Below are 14,278 nucleotides of genomic sequence, written 5' to 3' on the forward strand. Positions count from 1 at the left end.
CACGGTGCTCATGATCCGGTTATGAAATATGCATCATGCTCTTCCTGGCACCGCTCCTCCAGTCCGTGTTTTCGCTGCTGCTATCCGCCTGCTGTCAATGAACATCCAGCTTCCTCTCGGCTTTATTCCTCTACGTGTTCCCATCGCTCCGCCTCCTCTTCCTATCTGGATTTTTTCCTCCTCTCTCTCTCTCACCTCCTCTCAATCTCTCTCTAATCTCTCTCTCTCATTGCATCCATTTTTGTGCATTTAAGAAATCTCCAAGAATTACCAACCTGGAGGAAAGAGCTAACCAGAGTGACAGAGGAGGGTTAAGGACTCAAAACAAAGAAGGACCGGGACCGGGCATCTTTTATTCCACCATGCGAGTGAAACCTCTCTAAAGGATGGCAGCGATGGGTTAGACAGGATTTAACATGACTGCAAAATAAAAGGCAAGAGTTGGCTTTTTAAACCTCTGTATTCTTCTACTTTTTGTATCCCTGGATGGAGGCTTGTGTTTGGAATACCTGAAGGTTGTAGTTCACAGCCTGTGCACTCTTGCTTCTTTTAAGGGCATCTTATTCTAACCCTATGTCAGAAATGTCCATGTGTAAATGTTCTACATCTTGCTGTTTGCATTCGGCTGCAGGGTGTTTCATAACCCCGTTATAGGCATTTCATAGATGAGGATAAAGCCTGTTATTGATATTTTGATGCTTATTTCTGCAGCAATGTGCATGATAGGCTACTCCTAACCGAGATGTCATGCCGCCTGTGAACCTCCAGCAAACCCCACCACCAATCTGATATTTGACGGCATGGTAACACAAATACCGACCGGAATGCTGCTGGTTGACAGTGCTTTTCTCGTTTTTATTGTAGCCAGCTGTGTGTAAAAGATGTCTGCTCCACACGGGCCCCGGGGCGGCCCTGGCCCTGCTGCCGCTGCCGCTGCTGCCGCTGCCGCCGCTGCTGCTGCTGCCTCAGCGGCCGGCGACATGCCGGAGATGCCGGACCTGAGCCACCTCACCGAGGATGAGAGGAAGATCATCCTCGGTGTCATGGACCGACAGAAGAAGGAGGATGCGAAGGAACAGACGATGTTAAAGTAAGGAGAAAGCGGATATAGTTGGAGCTGTTGCTGTTGCTGTTTGTGGGTTATTACACTCATACACTGTGAGATACTGGTGGCTCTTGACATCTTAAATAGTCGTTTACTAGCCGGTAGCACCAAGGTGACATCCATCTTTCCTTCGCCTGGTTATCACCTCTCGCCTCCCCCCGTTTGAAAACACTTTATCTCAATGTGTGTGTATCGTTTTATAATGCGGCATACACTCATACCGCTTTCCCCCCACTTTGTTGTAGCTATAGCTGTACTATAAGGGGCTGGGTTAGCAAGCAACGGGCGCCATTTTCACGTAAAAAGCACGCCAAATTGCTTAACCTTTCCCCACGAGCGTCACCGAGATTACACAATATGACACTGGAAAGATCATTTAAGGTGTCCTTTGTGGCAATGGCGAACGCGGGGTGTGTGTGTGATTTCAAACGTTAGAGTCTCGGTAGATGCTGTCACCCCCCCCTCCCCACCACCATCCCATCAACCCCCCCACACCCCCCCCTCTCTTGTGTACAGATGTCGCTCGGAGCTGTTTCAGCACCACGGCGCTGTCCACTGTAGGGTTTTACTTCTTAAGGTGGACCGGACTGTTACCGCCATCATCGCTTTAACCTTTGCCGCGTGAGCCATAATTCTGCTTTATGGTGGAGAATTACACTCTATCGTCTTGCCCTGGCAATGAAAAACACACTTGGTTGTTAATTAAAATATTGGTCTGGCACTCTTAGGAAAGCCTGGCTAGTGAAGAGAGGAGGATTTAAAGAGGGTTGCCTTAAATATTCCCATCCTGTTGATTTTCATGTAGTTTGCCTTCTTCAATGAAAATGATGCACATGTGGATTTTGACTAGTGCTTTTGAATGTAGCATAAGGGAGCAGCTGATGAGTAAATCAATCCACATTTCTGCTAGAGATCTCTGGCAGGTCTTTTCTGTTGCTGCAGCCTCCACCAGCATGGCTAGTGACATCAGTGTGAAAGATGTGTGCCACTATCACTGGGAGCCTTTTAGAGGCATTAGAGATGTTGTTTCCAGCATCAGGTAAACATTTGCACTAAGGCAGCAGCATTCCTAATGGAGTGAAAATTGTGCAATCCCTACCTAGTGCTGCTGCATGATAAACATGACTCATGTACTCCAAGACATGGCTACCTCAGCCGCTGCGGTGCGTGCTGTGTGAATCATGCAGGCCCTTTCCGCCTTCCTTCCTCTTTCACTAGTCTCTCCCCCCTCCCCAATAGCTGAGTGTTTTTCCTATTTCTCTTTCTCTGAGGTAAAGAGGATTGTCAGTTTTAGTCATTCTTAGTCTGACAGTGATGTCAAAGCCTTGTCATCACTAAGCATGGGCAGAAGAGGACGTTGTTGTTTTTTTGTGAGGGACATGACTGACTGACTGTCTCACCATAATGTTAGGTAACTCTGATTGCAGGCCACAAAGTTACATTTATACAAGAAAGGTCAATAGCTAGCATGCTAATTTCCTTAACATTGTGTGTTATAGCTTTTTCTGTCATGCATGTCTTCGTAACTTCTGAGTTTATCTTGCTAGTTGGGTTCAACTGCAGCCGGCAAAAGACGTAGAGTTAATATCTAGGGCTGTCTGCCTCCATTTTGTTGTGTTTCAGGGATTTTGATTTGTAAAAAACGAGCAGGACCTCTTAATAGTTATGTTGTCTTTCACCATTTCATTCAGCATTTACTTTGTTGTGTCTATATGAACAAGGTGACTCATCATTACAGTAAACCCCTCGCTTCTTTACCTATGAATCACACCAGCATAACACATTCTAAAGCAGCTTTAATATGCTCAGGCCTGGCATAGGTACGACTGCAGTGGATTAACTTGTCATTGGATTGGTTTGTAGCATTTTACAGCAGTGTCAGAAACAAACACCCACTCTGCATCATGCGAGCCTATAGTCTGTGTGCATCTGCCGCAGTCACGGCCTAAACGCAACGCGGTTCGGATGGCGTTTGGGGGAAAAGTGGCAGTTCTAACATCGAAGTGTGTAATCTAACAGAGGGAATCCTGGGAGGATGGAGGGATGGAGAAGAGAGAGAGAAGCCTCCAGCTGCAGAGCTTGCCAACTTGCTGTCATCTCACTAGAAGTGCTACAGAGAGCGTGGATGGAAATCCATTGCTGCTGACTTGCATATAATTAGCTACTCACTGTTAGCCTGCTCTTTCTTAGTAGGCCTTTGAATGTCTGCAAGTAGAAAATGGGCTGCACCAATGAGAATCGATTCCTTAAAAGTCCATAAGACGGCACTTTACATATCTATAGGTCATTCTCAGAATTCTGGAGCCTAGAAGGCTGCAGGGATAGAAGTATATTATTTAGTATACTTTTACATACAAAACATACACATGAATTAAGCAGGTGCATTTGTTCCATTGAACTGAATATGCTATACCTAAAGCTAGCTTTCCATGCACCACTGAGTCTCTGAGCAGTACAGCAATAATGGCTATGGGACCCCCACCCCCACCCACCCAGGCACTGTGTATCCCACAGGCAGGCATCAGCTGCCTGTGATGATGATGGGGTGACCCACACAACGCCCGGGGCTCCACTTCTCCTTTCTCCCCTGCTCCTACAGTCCTCTTGGGCTGCTTCCTGGTTCTGCTTGGTGGCTAAGAAAGGGGGGGGGAGGGCTTTCTCTTTCACAACTTTACCCTCTGATGCTTTCTCATTGGTCCTATTTATCTTGCTACATATGGTGCTACCTATATTATGAATCAGTAACACACACAATGTCTCGCCACACACAAGTGTCATAACCAGTTAAGATTGTTACCAGGGCTCCCTCTATCAAAACAATATCTACACACAGAGTTTGGTGATATTGTGAAGTACTGTTGATTAATGGGAGTTGTTGTCTCCACCACCATTAGCATCATTGCTGTTAGCTTTGCACATTTTAGTTTCTTTCAGTGTACATATTTCAGCACTGTTAATACATGGAATGTTTTTATCTGGTGTAATCCAGCGCTGTTAGTCAGAACAGAATATATGGGAGCTTCGAGCTAACTGCTAACTAAACTTATCTTGTTTCTGTGATCACAAAATATCCAGAAGTCCAGAAGGTATTTTTCTACCAGGTCTCCTCATCTCAAATACATGGACCTAGTGATTCAATCTGGTAAAACACTGAATAAAGAAGTATGATGTTGAATTCAGTGTTTGTGGTGGACACAGTTTGGATTGGCTACAAGCTAAAGGCTAACGTTAACTCACATTGTTTCTCTGATAACTGAGGATCCAGACCTCTGAATACAAACATTATTCATCCAGGGTCGTGGCAGACAACTACAATGCTGACGGCATTTTAAGGACTGACTGTTATTTAAAAGTGAAACAATTGTTAGAAATATTTGGGTTAATGTTTGTACACAACTCAACAAAACATAGGGCCAATCCTTTTGAGACATTTTAAGTGTGGATGTTGCATACCTTTGAAGTGTTTACTGATGACTTATTTAGCTGTCTCTCTACTTTAAACAACACCTAGCTTGTGTCCCAGTAAATATCCCAGTTCCTTCTCTATCTTGTGACATCATTTATCTTCATGAATTTGACTGTGATACTTGCTAAGGGACCTCCTTTGACAGTGCTAATTATACTGGCTGCCCTGTAGGAGGGACTCCCAGTGAGAGGTGTCTGCTGCTCTGCCATCTATTTGGGTACCTCCTTTGTTATAGCAAAAGAGGAAGGAAGCCCTGTTCTGTTCCCTGTTGCTGAAACATCATGTGTATCAGGAGGTTTGAGGAGAACAGAAATCCAAATCTTTTTTTGTCACAGGGGATATTAAGGAAATGTTTTAATGATTTCCACACTATTTTCAATGAACACTTTTGTTGTATTCTCTTTTAAACAGTATGACTGTATCAAAATGATGATGTCGTTAATAGAGGGAGATACCAAGCTAACTTGATTAAATATTAACAAAATGAGTTGACTACATGTCATGATATGTATTGATTTTAAAATATATTCTTCCTAGTTGTAATGCTTTGTTGGGGTTTCCCCTTCCCTGTAGTGTGTTATATAGGTTTTTGTGCATATAAATGGTCTGATAAGGCTAAAATCCCTGTGTTGCCTCCAGAGGGAATATCTCTCCCAACCCCCCCCCCCTAACATTTGAACATTAGAGCATGAAGACATGTCACAGTAAAGACACAAAATACAATTATGAACCTGCAAATGAGCATGATATGACCTCCTTAAGTACATTTCAACACTTGTGGTTTCAATGTAATTTCAGTCATATTGCCCAGCCCTATTTTAGATAATACCTTCTTACTATCTACACTGTTACATTACCTACACTGTCATCCCTATTTATACTATTTCTCTTATCAAATCAGACAAGACATTCATTATTTAATTTGAATATTTTATGATAAATGGAAGTATAGAGAATTGTTTACATAAGTAATAAGGAGGTTACAATCTACAATCTAGTTCTCTCCCTAATGATTTAAAGAACAATCCTACCTCTGGTTAGTAAGCTATGTTGAAAGGTGTTGGGGGGTTGGTGTGTGTATTAAACATGAAGAGCATTGACCTAGAATTGATCTTTGATTGATCACATCCCATTTCCTTTTTCAGTTAGCCCCCCTCCCACCCCCGGCACACATGCACAATTCATCCCCCAGTCCTGGTCATTTATCTGATAGTGCCTGAGAGCTCAGTGTACCAGCTGGGGTCAGAGTAGAGAGGCCCTGTGTTCCTGGAGGCTGTAGGATCTCAGCCCTTCTGAGAGAAGAGCAGTGGTGGCGTGCACACATGTTATAGGGACCTAAGCATTCAAATGTCATTGTTTTGTGTCCTTACCAAGTGGAAGATTTGATCAGAGGCTGAGAAAGTCCTTAACCTAACAACCCAAAGAAAACATGCTACTGTGTCAGTTCTGCAAACAAGAGGCAGAGCAACACTTCCTGATTTGCAGCATGTGTAAAGAGTGGAGAAGCAAATCATGTGCTGCAATAACTCAAATAACAAGAAACTAAAGAAGCTCTTAGACCAAAACAACCGGAAAAAAGTCACTTAAAGGTGGGGTAGGTAAGTTTGAGAAACCGGCTCGAGATCGCTAGAATTAGAAAATACACAACCGGAGAAAATCTGTCACTTCCTTACAGAGCCCCTCCTCCAACACACACGAACGCGCACATGACCAATGAGGGCACGAGATAAGTTTGTGCACAGATGGAAGGCTGACAGGCAGGTAGGCCATCCAGTTATTTTAGCCGGGCCGGCTAAAATGATTGGTCGTGCTTTTTACAGTACTACGGCTTCCACAGATGACATTTTTTTATGGATTTTTTGTCAAAGCACTTAAGATATTCATTGCTATCGGGATGTTAAGAGCATTCCATGGAATATAACAAAAAGTGTATCTCGAGCCGGTTTCTCAAACTTACCTACCCTACCTTTAAGCAACAAATAGGCAAAAAAAAAATCTTCAAACCTAAATGAGATGAAGCAGTGTACACTATCAGTGTTTTTCCAGCAGTTTTTCCAGCTCTCAGTGTCCCTGAAGCGCCACATTTGAAAGAGGGAGACAGAAGGGATCACACGCGGTAAATTATTCCAGGCTGAATTTGAACCCTAGTCCTCCGCACGAGGACCGAGCCCCAGTATATGGGCTGCCAGCTCACCCAATTTTATAATCAGATGACTAATTGGTTAATTGAAAGACATCACCTTGGACTTTGAGGAACTGGGATAGACACTATTTTCTGCCATTTTATACCAAACCTTAAAGGTTTATTATGCTCATCTTCAGGTTCATATTTTTGACAAGTCTCCATGCTTTAATGTTCAAAAAGCTCTTTATTTTTCTCATACTGCCTGTGCTGCAGCACCTATTTTCACCCTCTGTCTGAAACCAGAGCCCAATCTGCTCTGATTGGTTAGCTGGTTGTGATTGGTCAACCGCTTATAGATGTCCCGCCCATCATGCACAATGTGTTGGAGCGCTAGCCAATGGAAGTGCAAGTATTACATAGTGATGTCACTTATGGTAGTAAACAAAGGATTCCAATCGCGTTTCACCTACTGTATATAACACAATACAGGAAAGTGACAACCCCCAAAAGCATAGTAAGGCCTCTTTAATTGGCAGATGCATTTATTATAAAACAATATACAGTTAGTTGCCGCTGTGGTGCACAATGCTGTAGTCTTCTTGCACTTTAAATGATTATACTTCAATTGTAAACCTTGTCCAACCTACTGTAGCAGTACTGTACTTACTGTACTTATGATCCTGCCAATAAAGCTCTTATGAATTAAAAAAAAAAGAAGACAGAGAGAGACCTATGGTTGTGAAATGAGGCGAGGCAATGCTCAGAAGATTCCCACTGGACAATATACAGTATACACACACACACACACTTACTAACTCTCCCTCTCTCTCGCTGCCATCCTCTTGTTCCCTCAGCTCACTCAGCCATGCTCTGCTCGCCTTCCCATGCAAAGAGCAGATTCTGTCATGAGCGTTCCCATCCCCCACCACTTCCCCCAAGGGAGAGAGGGAGAGAAAGTGTAAGAGTGGATGCTGTCTTGACTCCATAAAGCAGAACGCACGCCAAATGAATACATCATCATGCTAATTAAAGTAACAATGTGTTTTGGTTATGGGAGGCTGGCATGCTGTCAAGTAGTTTGGCTCAGCTGAATATGGGAAATCTGGTCAATTGCCATCATGACAATGATATATAATACATGAAATTATATATTTACAACTTGCTCATAAGCTGTGCTATTGTGGGAGTGAAGGTGCATCATTCTAGTGATGAGGTCCTCTGATGCTCTTCTATCCATTTACCTTTTTTTTTACACGTCAGCCATTAACCTACTGTAGCCTATTGTGATTTCGCACTTGCATCTGCCATTTTTCTCTCTAGATTTGGCTTGTCTGCTTTGACCTCCACAGTTGGCTGAAAGTGTGGGAATTTAGTCTAACTAGATTTACCCGGGCTGAATCACAGTGCTATTTTTCTTCATAGGCTAAGGCTAATAAGGCTAGTGTATTATATTGTTCTTTTTTCCATCAAATCCGATGACTCCTGCCCTGTGTCTCTGGCACTCAAACTCATTTGAAAAAACAGGTCAGAAATATATCTTTTTGTGGCATTAGTCAGTTATCTCTGGCTAACTGTGTGGGTAGAATCCCAGACCAAGATGATCATCACACACATGGCGCACATGCAGTTATTACGGCTAGCATATTAGCATATAACAACAAAAACATTTTGAAGTTATGTTTCTGGCCAACTGATGAATGCAAGTCTAATGTAATTTTCTTCATCTCGCTCTGTTTTTGTCCTCATAAGCTTTACTAAATGCTATGCTATGTTAGCTAGCTTTTTGCTAACTTTGTCAGTGTAGGTAAACAGTCACAAGTAAAACAGTTGCGGGCCATTTAACAAACACAAGGTGCTTGTATGCGCTTGCAATGTTCATATAAAATATAGATTTATGTACCATTCACTCACCAAGTACTGATACATCTAATGTCTTCTCTAGCTTTACTAAATGCTATACTATGTTAGCTAACTAGTCGCTAACTTTGTCAGTGTGCCATATGATGCTGAGCATGTATTTTATAGTGGGGTTATATGCAATTTTCTGGGAAACAGCTGCCTGTAGCTACCAGATGCAACGTGGATGAAAGCTGTGACACTGCAGTAAAACAATAAAGTTGTGGGCTATAAAAACAAAACAATAAGCTTGTATGAGATTGCAATGTTGATACAAAATACAGATTAATGGAGATTTAACTCCAACAGGAGGATTTGTTAGAGACTTTTAAATTAGATGGTTGCTGCCCTAGAACATATTTAGACAGTAGTGCACGGCTTGTGTTCAGGATGTTAAAGGAATATGCCACCCAATTTAACTGTGTGGCTCATTAATGTGTTTATTACATTTTATTTGGGAAATGAAAAAGCACTGAAGAGGTTTGGTTGCTGGTAGGATCGAACCATCGTAGGTTTTGGTTGTTTTATGGGATTAGTTGATGATAAAACTAGTTTGACTTGTTATAAATATGGCCTGATGAGTCTCTTTATAGGTTTTAAGCAGGGCTAAAAGGGAAAGGATACAATCAGAAGACATAAGTGGAAAGTTGAGGACAGGTTAGCATGTGGTAGAGGAAATGAGAAGGGACAAGGGGAAAAGAGAGGACAGGAAAGGAGAAGAGGACATCAAGGGGAAAACGAGAGACATTGACGTCCGAGATGCTATCAGGTCTCGCTGCTGATATGACAGCCTCAGTCCCCATTGACAGAGCAATCAGCCTGCCATCTCCCGCGTGGCACAGCACAGCACAGCACCAGGCTCTATTGTCTCTCAAGGCTTTGTTCTAAATAACATCTGCATTCGTCAGCATAGGTTTTATCCTCTGGGCTCTTATCCCTCCAGCAAAGTTTGAAGGGATTTTCCTGCCCCTGGCTGCGCAATTTTAAATGCCCTTGGCAAAACATGACAGTGGGGAAATATTTAAGAACAAGACATGGGTTGTGTTAACTAGATATGGTTTTTTCTGGTAATGTTTAATTAAGTGCACACTGTACTGTTTCACTGCATGTGTTGGATACATTGACACTGCCTCAAGCTGCTGTCATTTTATGAACATTTATTGTATTTAAGCATCATTTTGGCAAAATCATACCTTGTGTATTAAGATTGCCAGTTGGAGCCCCCTAGAGTAAGCATTGTTTGTAGCTTGCGTGTTTAAAATATAATGCAATATATTAATTTCCCTACAAAAATAAAGTGATATGATTGCAGCAGTTCAGGGATCCTGGACTGAGTCAGAACAGAACCCCACCCAACAGCGGCTCCAATACTACAACATCTGGCCTCCTGTTGTTACATAAGCCTCTCAGTGCAGGAGTAGCCCGTGTGAGAGCCACACAAAGCTATGCAAACACCTATAGAGCTGAATGGTGGAGTAAAAAAATGAAATAGAAGATGCAAAAGGTATCCTCAGCCAACAGGAGCAGGGGGAGTAGAGAAGAGGGGGCACTTTGTCACTTGTATTGCCCATCCCCCACCTACACCCTGAGTAGAGTCAATGTGGAGGAAGATATACAGCGTCTAACCCTCTGAGGGATGCCCGCTGCTTCTGAGGAACATATGCCTGCTGTAGAAAAGCTGGCAGACTTAATGTATCTCTCAAAATCCTTCAGACATATTCAGCACAACACACTAATGGGCTTTAAAGTTTGCACACTAACTTCAAAGCTGTGGGACAGGTGCTTTGTCGGGGTTGATAGTAAAGCTAGTGAGGTGTGGTGCCTCTTCTCTCCCCTCTGACACTCCCTCAGGGTTTGTTTTATGATTGTTGAACCCTGAAAGAAAGTCATCCCTCCACTCTGTACAGCAGAGGTCTCTAAACATAGCCACATGATTTGTATGTGGATAATGTGTGAATCAGCTAAATCAGTCATAAACCTGCATGTGACTGACAAATCAAGATCTTTTAAGAGATGCTTTGGACTTTTTCTGACATTGTATTGACCAACAATTAAGGAGGACGTATTAGACTCTGATTGGCTGGCTGGCTCTGTTGTGATTGGTTAACCGCATAGAGAAGTGTCAGAAATGTACCGCCTTTTAACCTACAATGTGTTGGAGCACTAGGCAAAAGAAGCGCTTGTGATGTCATTATGTTACAGTAGAAAACAAAGGAGTCCAATGGAGGCGTTTCAGGCAGGTGGGAGAGAAAAAAGTGCCTCTGGAGGGAAATTCAATTGATAATGAAAGTAGTTCCAGCCGTTTTGTTTACTGTTTAAGTCTGTGCACATGTAGTGCGAGTGAGTGAGAGAGTGAGAATGGAAGCAGGAGAGATACACAGATACCAGGATAGAGAGACAGTGACGAGGCGGCTGAATGAGCAGCTACTAAAGGTGGAACGTGGCACCAGGTCATCTCAAGCTGCCGCTCTCAAAGAGTGAGAACCCTCATGCTGTTAGTTGGACTATTAATAGTGGAGACATTCAGCTCTCTGCAGTGACCTGCCACCGGCCAGGCATCAAAGCAAAGAAGCTTACAGGACAGCGCAACAGAGCTAATGAAATGGGAATGTGTAATTATTTAGTGTTAATCTTTTATTTGACAAACAATAATCATAGCTCTGTTTGCCATTTATTATAACATATCATCCTGATCAACACAGTTGTTGTAAAGCAAAACATACTGCTGGCATGCTCATGTATTTGTTTTCAATTCACTGGCGCCACTGTAGCAGTTAAAGAAAGAAGAATAAGCTAAGGTCAACTATTATGCAAAATCCACTTTTTCATGTCTTTTATTCATGAACAGGTGTCCCCTCCGTGTAAAGAGCATGAATCAGCACTTTGGAAACAGGGCTGAAACAGAGGGGTTTATGGGATGCTACAATGCAGGATCTGTTTGGTATTTCAAGCCAAACCCTTTGGAGACATGTTTTTAAAAAAAACAGTATAATAGGGGACCTTTAACTAAAATGTACTTTTCAGAACTGTTGCTAGTTGTTTGTCCACTTTTAATAACTTTAAATAATCATTTCAAAACTAAGCAGGCTAGTTGTAGTTTGTGAGGCAACAAGGAGAATCAGGCTTCAATACTAACTGTACTGTATACGGCATCATTGGGAATGAACGAGCTTGCTGTTGAGTATTAACCCTCCTATTGTCTTCGTTCCCCCCCCCCCCTTACTTTGGTGTTCGCGGTCAAATTTGACCGGTCCTGTTTTAACTGCTATTACATTAACACAAAAACCATTAATCATCACCAAATTTCATTTAACACCCTTTCAAACTGTAAATATTGTATCAGACTACTGGTATACATGAACAACTGCAGTACATATACAAAGAACAGACACTGAACAAGTATTGCGTGTGCCAGGTGTGATCCATGTGGGGGGATGGGCACATAAGAGCGGGAAATGAGTCAAATTGTTCTGTGTGGGTGTGTGTGTGTTTGTGAGTGCCAGGTGTGATTCACATGGGGGGGGGGCACTTCTAGAGTGTGTGTGTGTGTGTGTGTGTTTGTGTGTGTTTGATCTGATCCGGATGGTTACTAATTCCTTTTCTTTATGGCGGTCATTTTTGACCGGGAACACCATGGGTGTTACAAAATTGACTAAATCATCCAAAATTCAATGAAAGTGGTGATCAGCCATTTTATATGTTCAAATGTCTACTGTGAAGGATATCATAAAGCCTTAATGCAATCGAATGTAAAACTAAAAAGTTATGATTAATGAAAGTAGTAAATCGGTCAGATTTGACCCGAAGACATCAGGAGGGTTCAATTGAGAATTGCTCATGAGGCTGTTACAAACTAAATGGATTCATAGTTTATATTTATGAAAATGAGAAAAGTTCCAAATAATAAGACATATGCCCCTTGTCTGGTTTCAGGTTATGGCGGTTGTAAGCACTACATTGAATCCCAGTTTCCTTTTCTTCAAGCTCTTCCATTTACTTCTTCCCAGAGCATTCACAAAGTCAATACAAAAACATTTTTAGCTTTAACGGAGAATTTGAATTGTTTGGGTGTACACTTAAACTGCTATTTATCTTTTAGCTCGCTTTTCCTGTCAAAGCAAAAGGCTCTGTTTATTTCAAACATGATCTACTCTAGGTCATACACTGACTATGGATAACCTCAAACAACCTTACTTCAAAAGATCTGATCCTTCCCTTTGAAAAAGGTTCCATGCCTAGCAGGTCTCTCAACAGGCCACCAGCTAACGGTGGCCAAAGCTAAACTAGCATCCTTAGAGATAAGCAGATCAAGTGAATATTGCTGACATTAAAGAGCGAGTTGTTTTTTGAGATGATAACACAAATTGAATACATTTAGACTCATAATGCAAACTCATACATTCAGCAGTCCTATTTGTTGTAAACTAGAGCCTAATATAAGCACAACACAGGCCCCTGTTTGGTTTGTTGACCTTAGTGAGAGTGAAACTGACAAAATGAGATGAAAACATGAGTTTGGTTACTACTTTAATATACAATCTAGGTGTAAACCCAACTGAATGTTCAAATGAAAAGAATGGAATCGCAGTAAGCAATAAAATGAGTAGTACGTTTTCCACCCCCCCTCCCTTCAGATGCTTTGCTCTGTGTGTGAGCGGGTATATTTACTAGCGGTAGTTTACACAGGGCGCTCTAATCTCTCCTTCCCTCTGTGTGTTTGTGTGTCTGTCCGTGTTCTGCTCATTCAAGACTCAGCTGGTTGGAGCAGGTGCAGGCTGCACGATGACTCAAACACATGGCCGCTGCCGAGCCGGTCCTTCTAATGCGCCTTTGTGTGGCCAAAAAAACTCCAGTGCTTTCTATAAACAAACACAGGCTGCCTGTATTTGTCTGGCACACGCACACAGACATACTACACTCTGAATGAAACACCCACACACCTGCACACGGAGGCTCAGAGGAGAGGCAACCAGACAGTCACATTTATTATGTAATGATACTGTTGGAAAACTTTACATTTTGCTTATGCAATCCCTGCACACATCATAATCACTTATAGAAAATATATAGTGTTAACATATGATCATTTTTTTATATTGCTGTAAAACGGGTGGCCTAAACATTTATTTGTTGTTTGCCATGCACATTTTTTACATCATTAATACGGAAAGTGTTGAAGCCAGCCATAAGGAGAAAAAAAAGAGGAATATTTTTATTTGAAGAAGCCCTATTATGCGTTTTGCCGTTTTCGCTTTCCTGTAAGGCTATATAGGTTTTGGTGCATGTAAATGGTCTGCAAAAACTAAAATCCCAAAGTTCCCACAAGAGGGAGTTTCTCTCCAACACACAACCCCCACACAAGATGTTTCCTTACATCTCTGGTTGACCACTCACAACAGAGCCGGCCAGCTAACCAATCAGAGCAGACTGGCCTCTGGTTTCAGACAGAGGGTGAAAAGAGGTGCTGCAGCACAGGCAGTATGAGAAAAAGAGCTTTTTGACCATTAAAGCATGGAGACATGTCACAGTAGCGGATCAAAATATGAACCTGAAAAGGAGCGTGTCTAGAATTAAGTCCAAATGTTGAGAATTCAATGAAAATTCTATTTTTAGAATGAAGCAAAATTATTGAGAATAAATGTTAAACTTTGGTAATAAATCAAAAATACCAGCGATACATAAACTA

At 42.1% G+C, this 14,278-nt stretch overlaps 1 protein-coding gene across 1 annotated transcript in view; it reads left to right on the forward strand.

The window, feature by feature from the left end:
* Positions 1-881: 881 nt before the first annotated feature.
* Positions 882-14,278, forward strand: part of LOC117480544 (regulating synaptic membrane exocytosis protein 2-like) — a 53,536-nt gene continuing 40,139 nt past the window's right edge. Inside the window, exon 1 of the mRNA XM_034127882.1 lies at positions 882-1,090. Coding sequence (XP_033983773.1) covers positions 882-1,090 — 209 coding nt within the window. The remainder of the gene's footprint in view (positions 1,091-14,278) is intronic.

The sequence above is a fragment of the Trematomus bernacchii genome, unplaced genomic scaffold (assembly GCF_902827165.1).
Source record: "Trematomus bernacchii unplaced genomic scaffold, fTreBer1.1, whole genome shotgun sequence".
Lineage (NCBI taxonomy): Eukaryota > Metazoa > Chordata > Actinopteri > Perciformes > Nototheniidae > Trematomus > Trematomus bernacchii.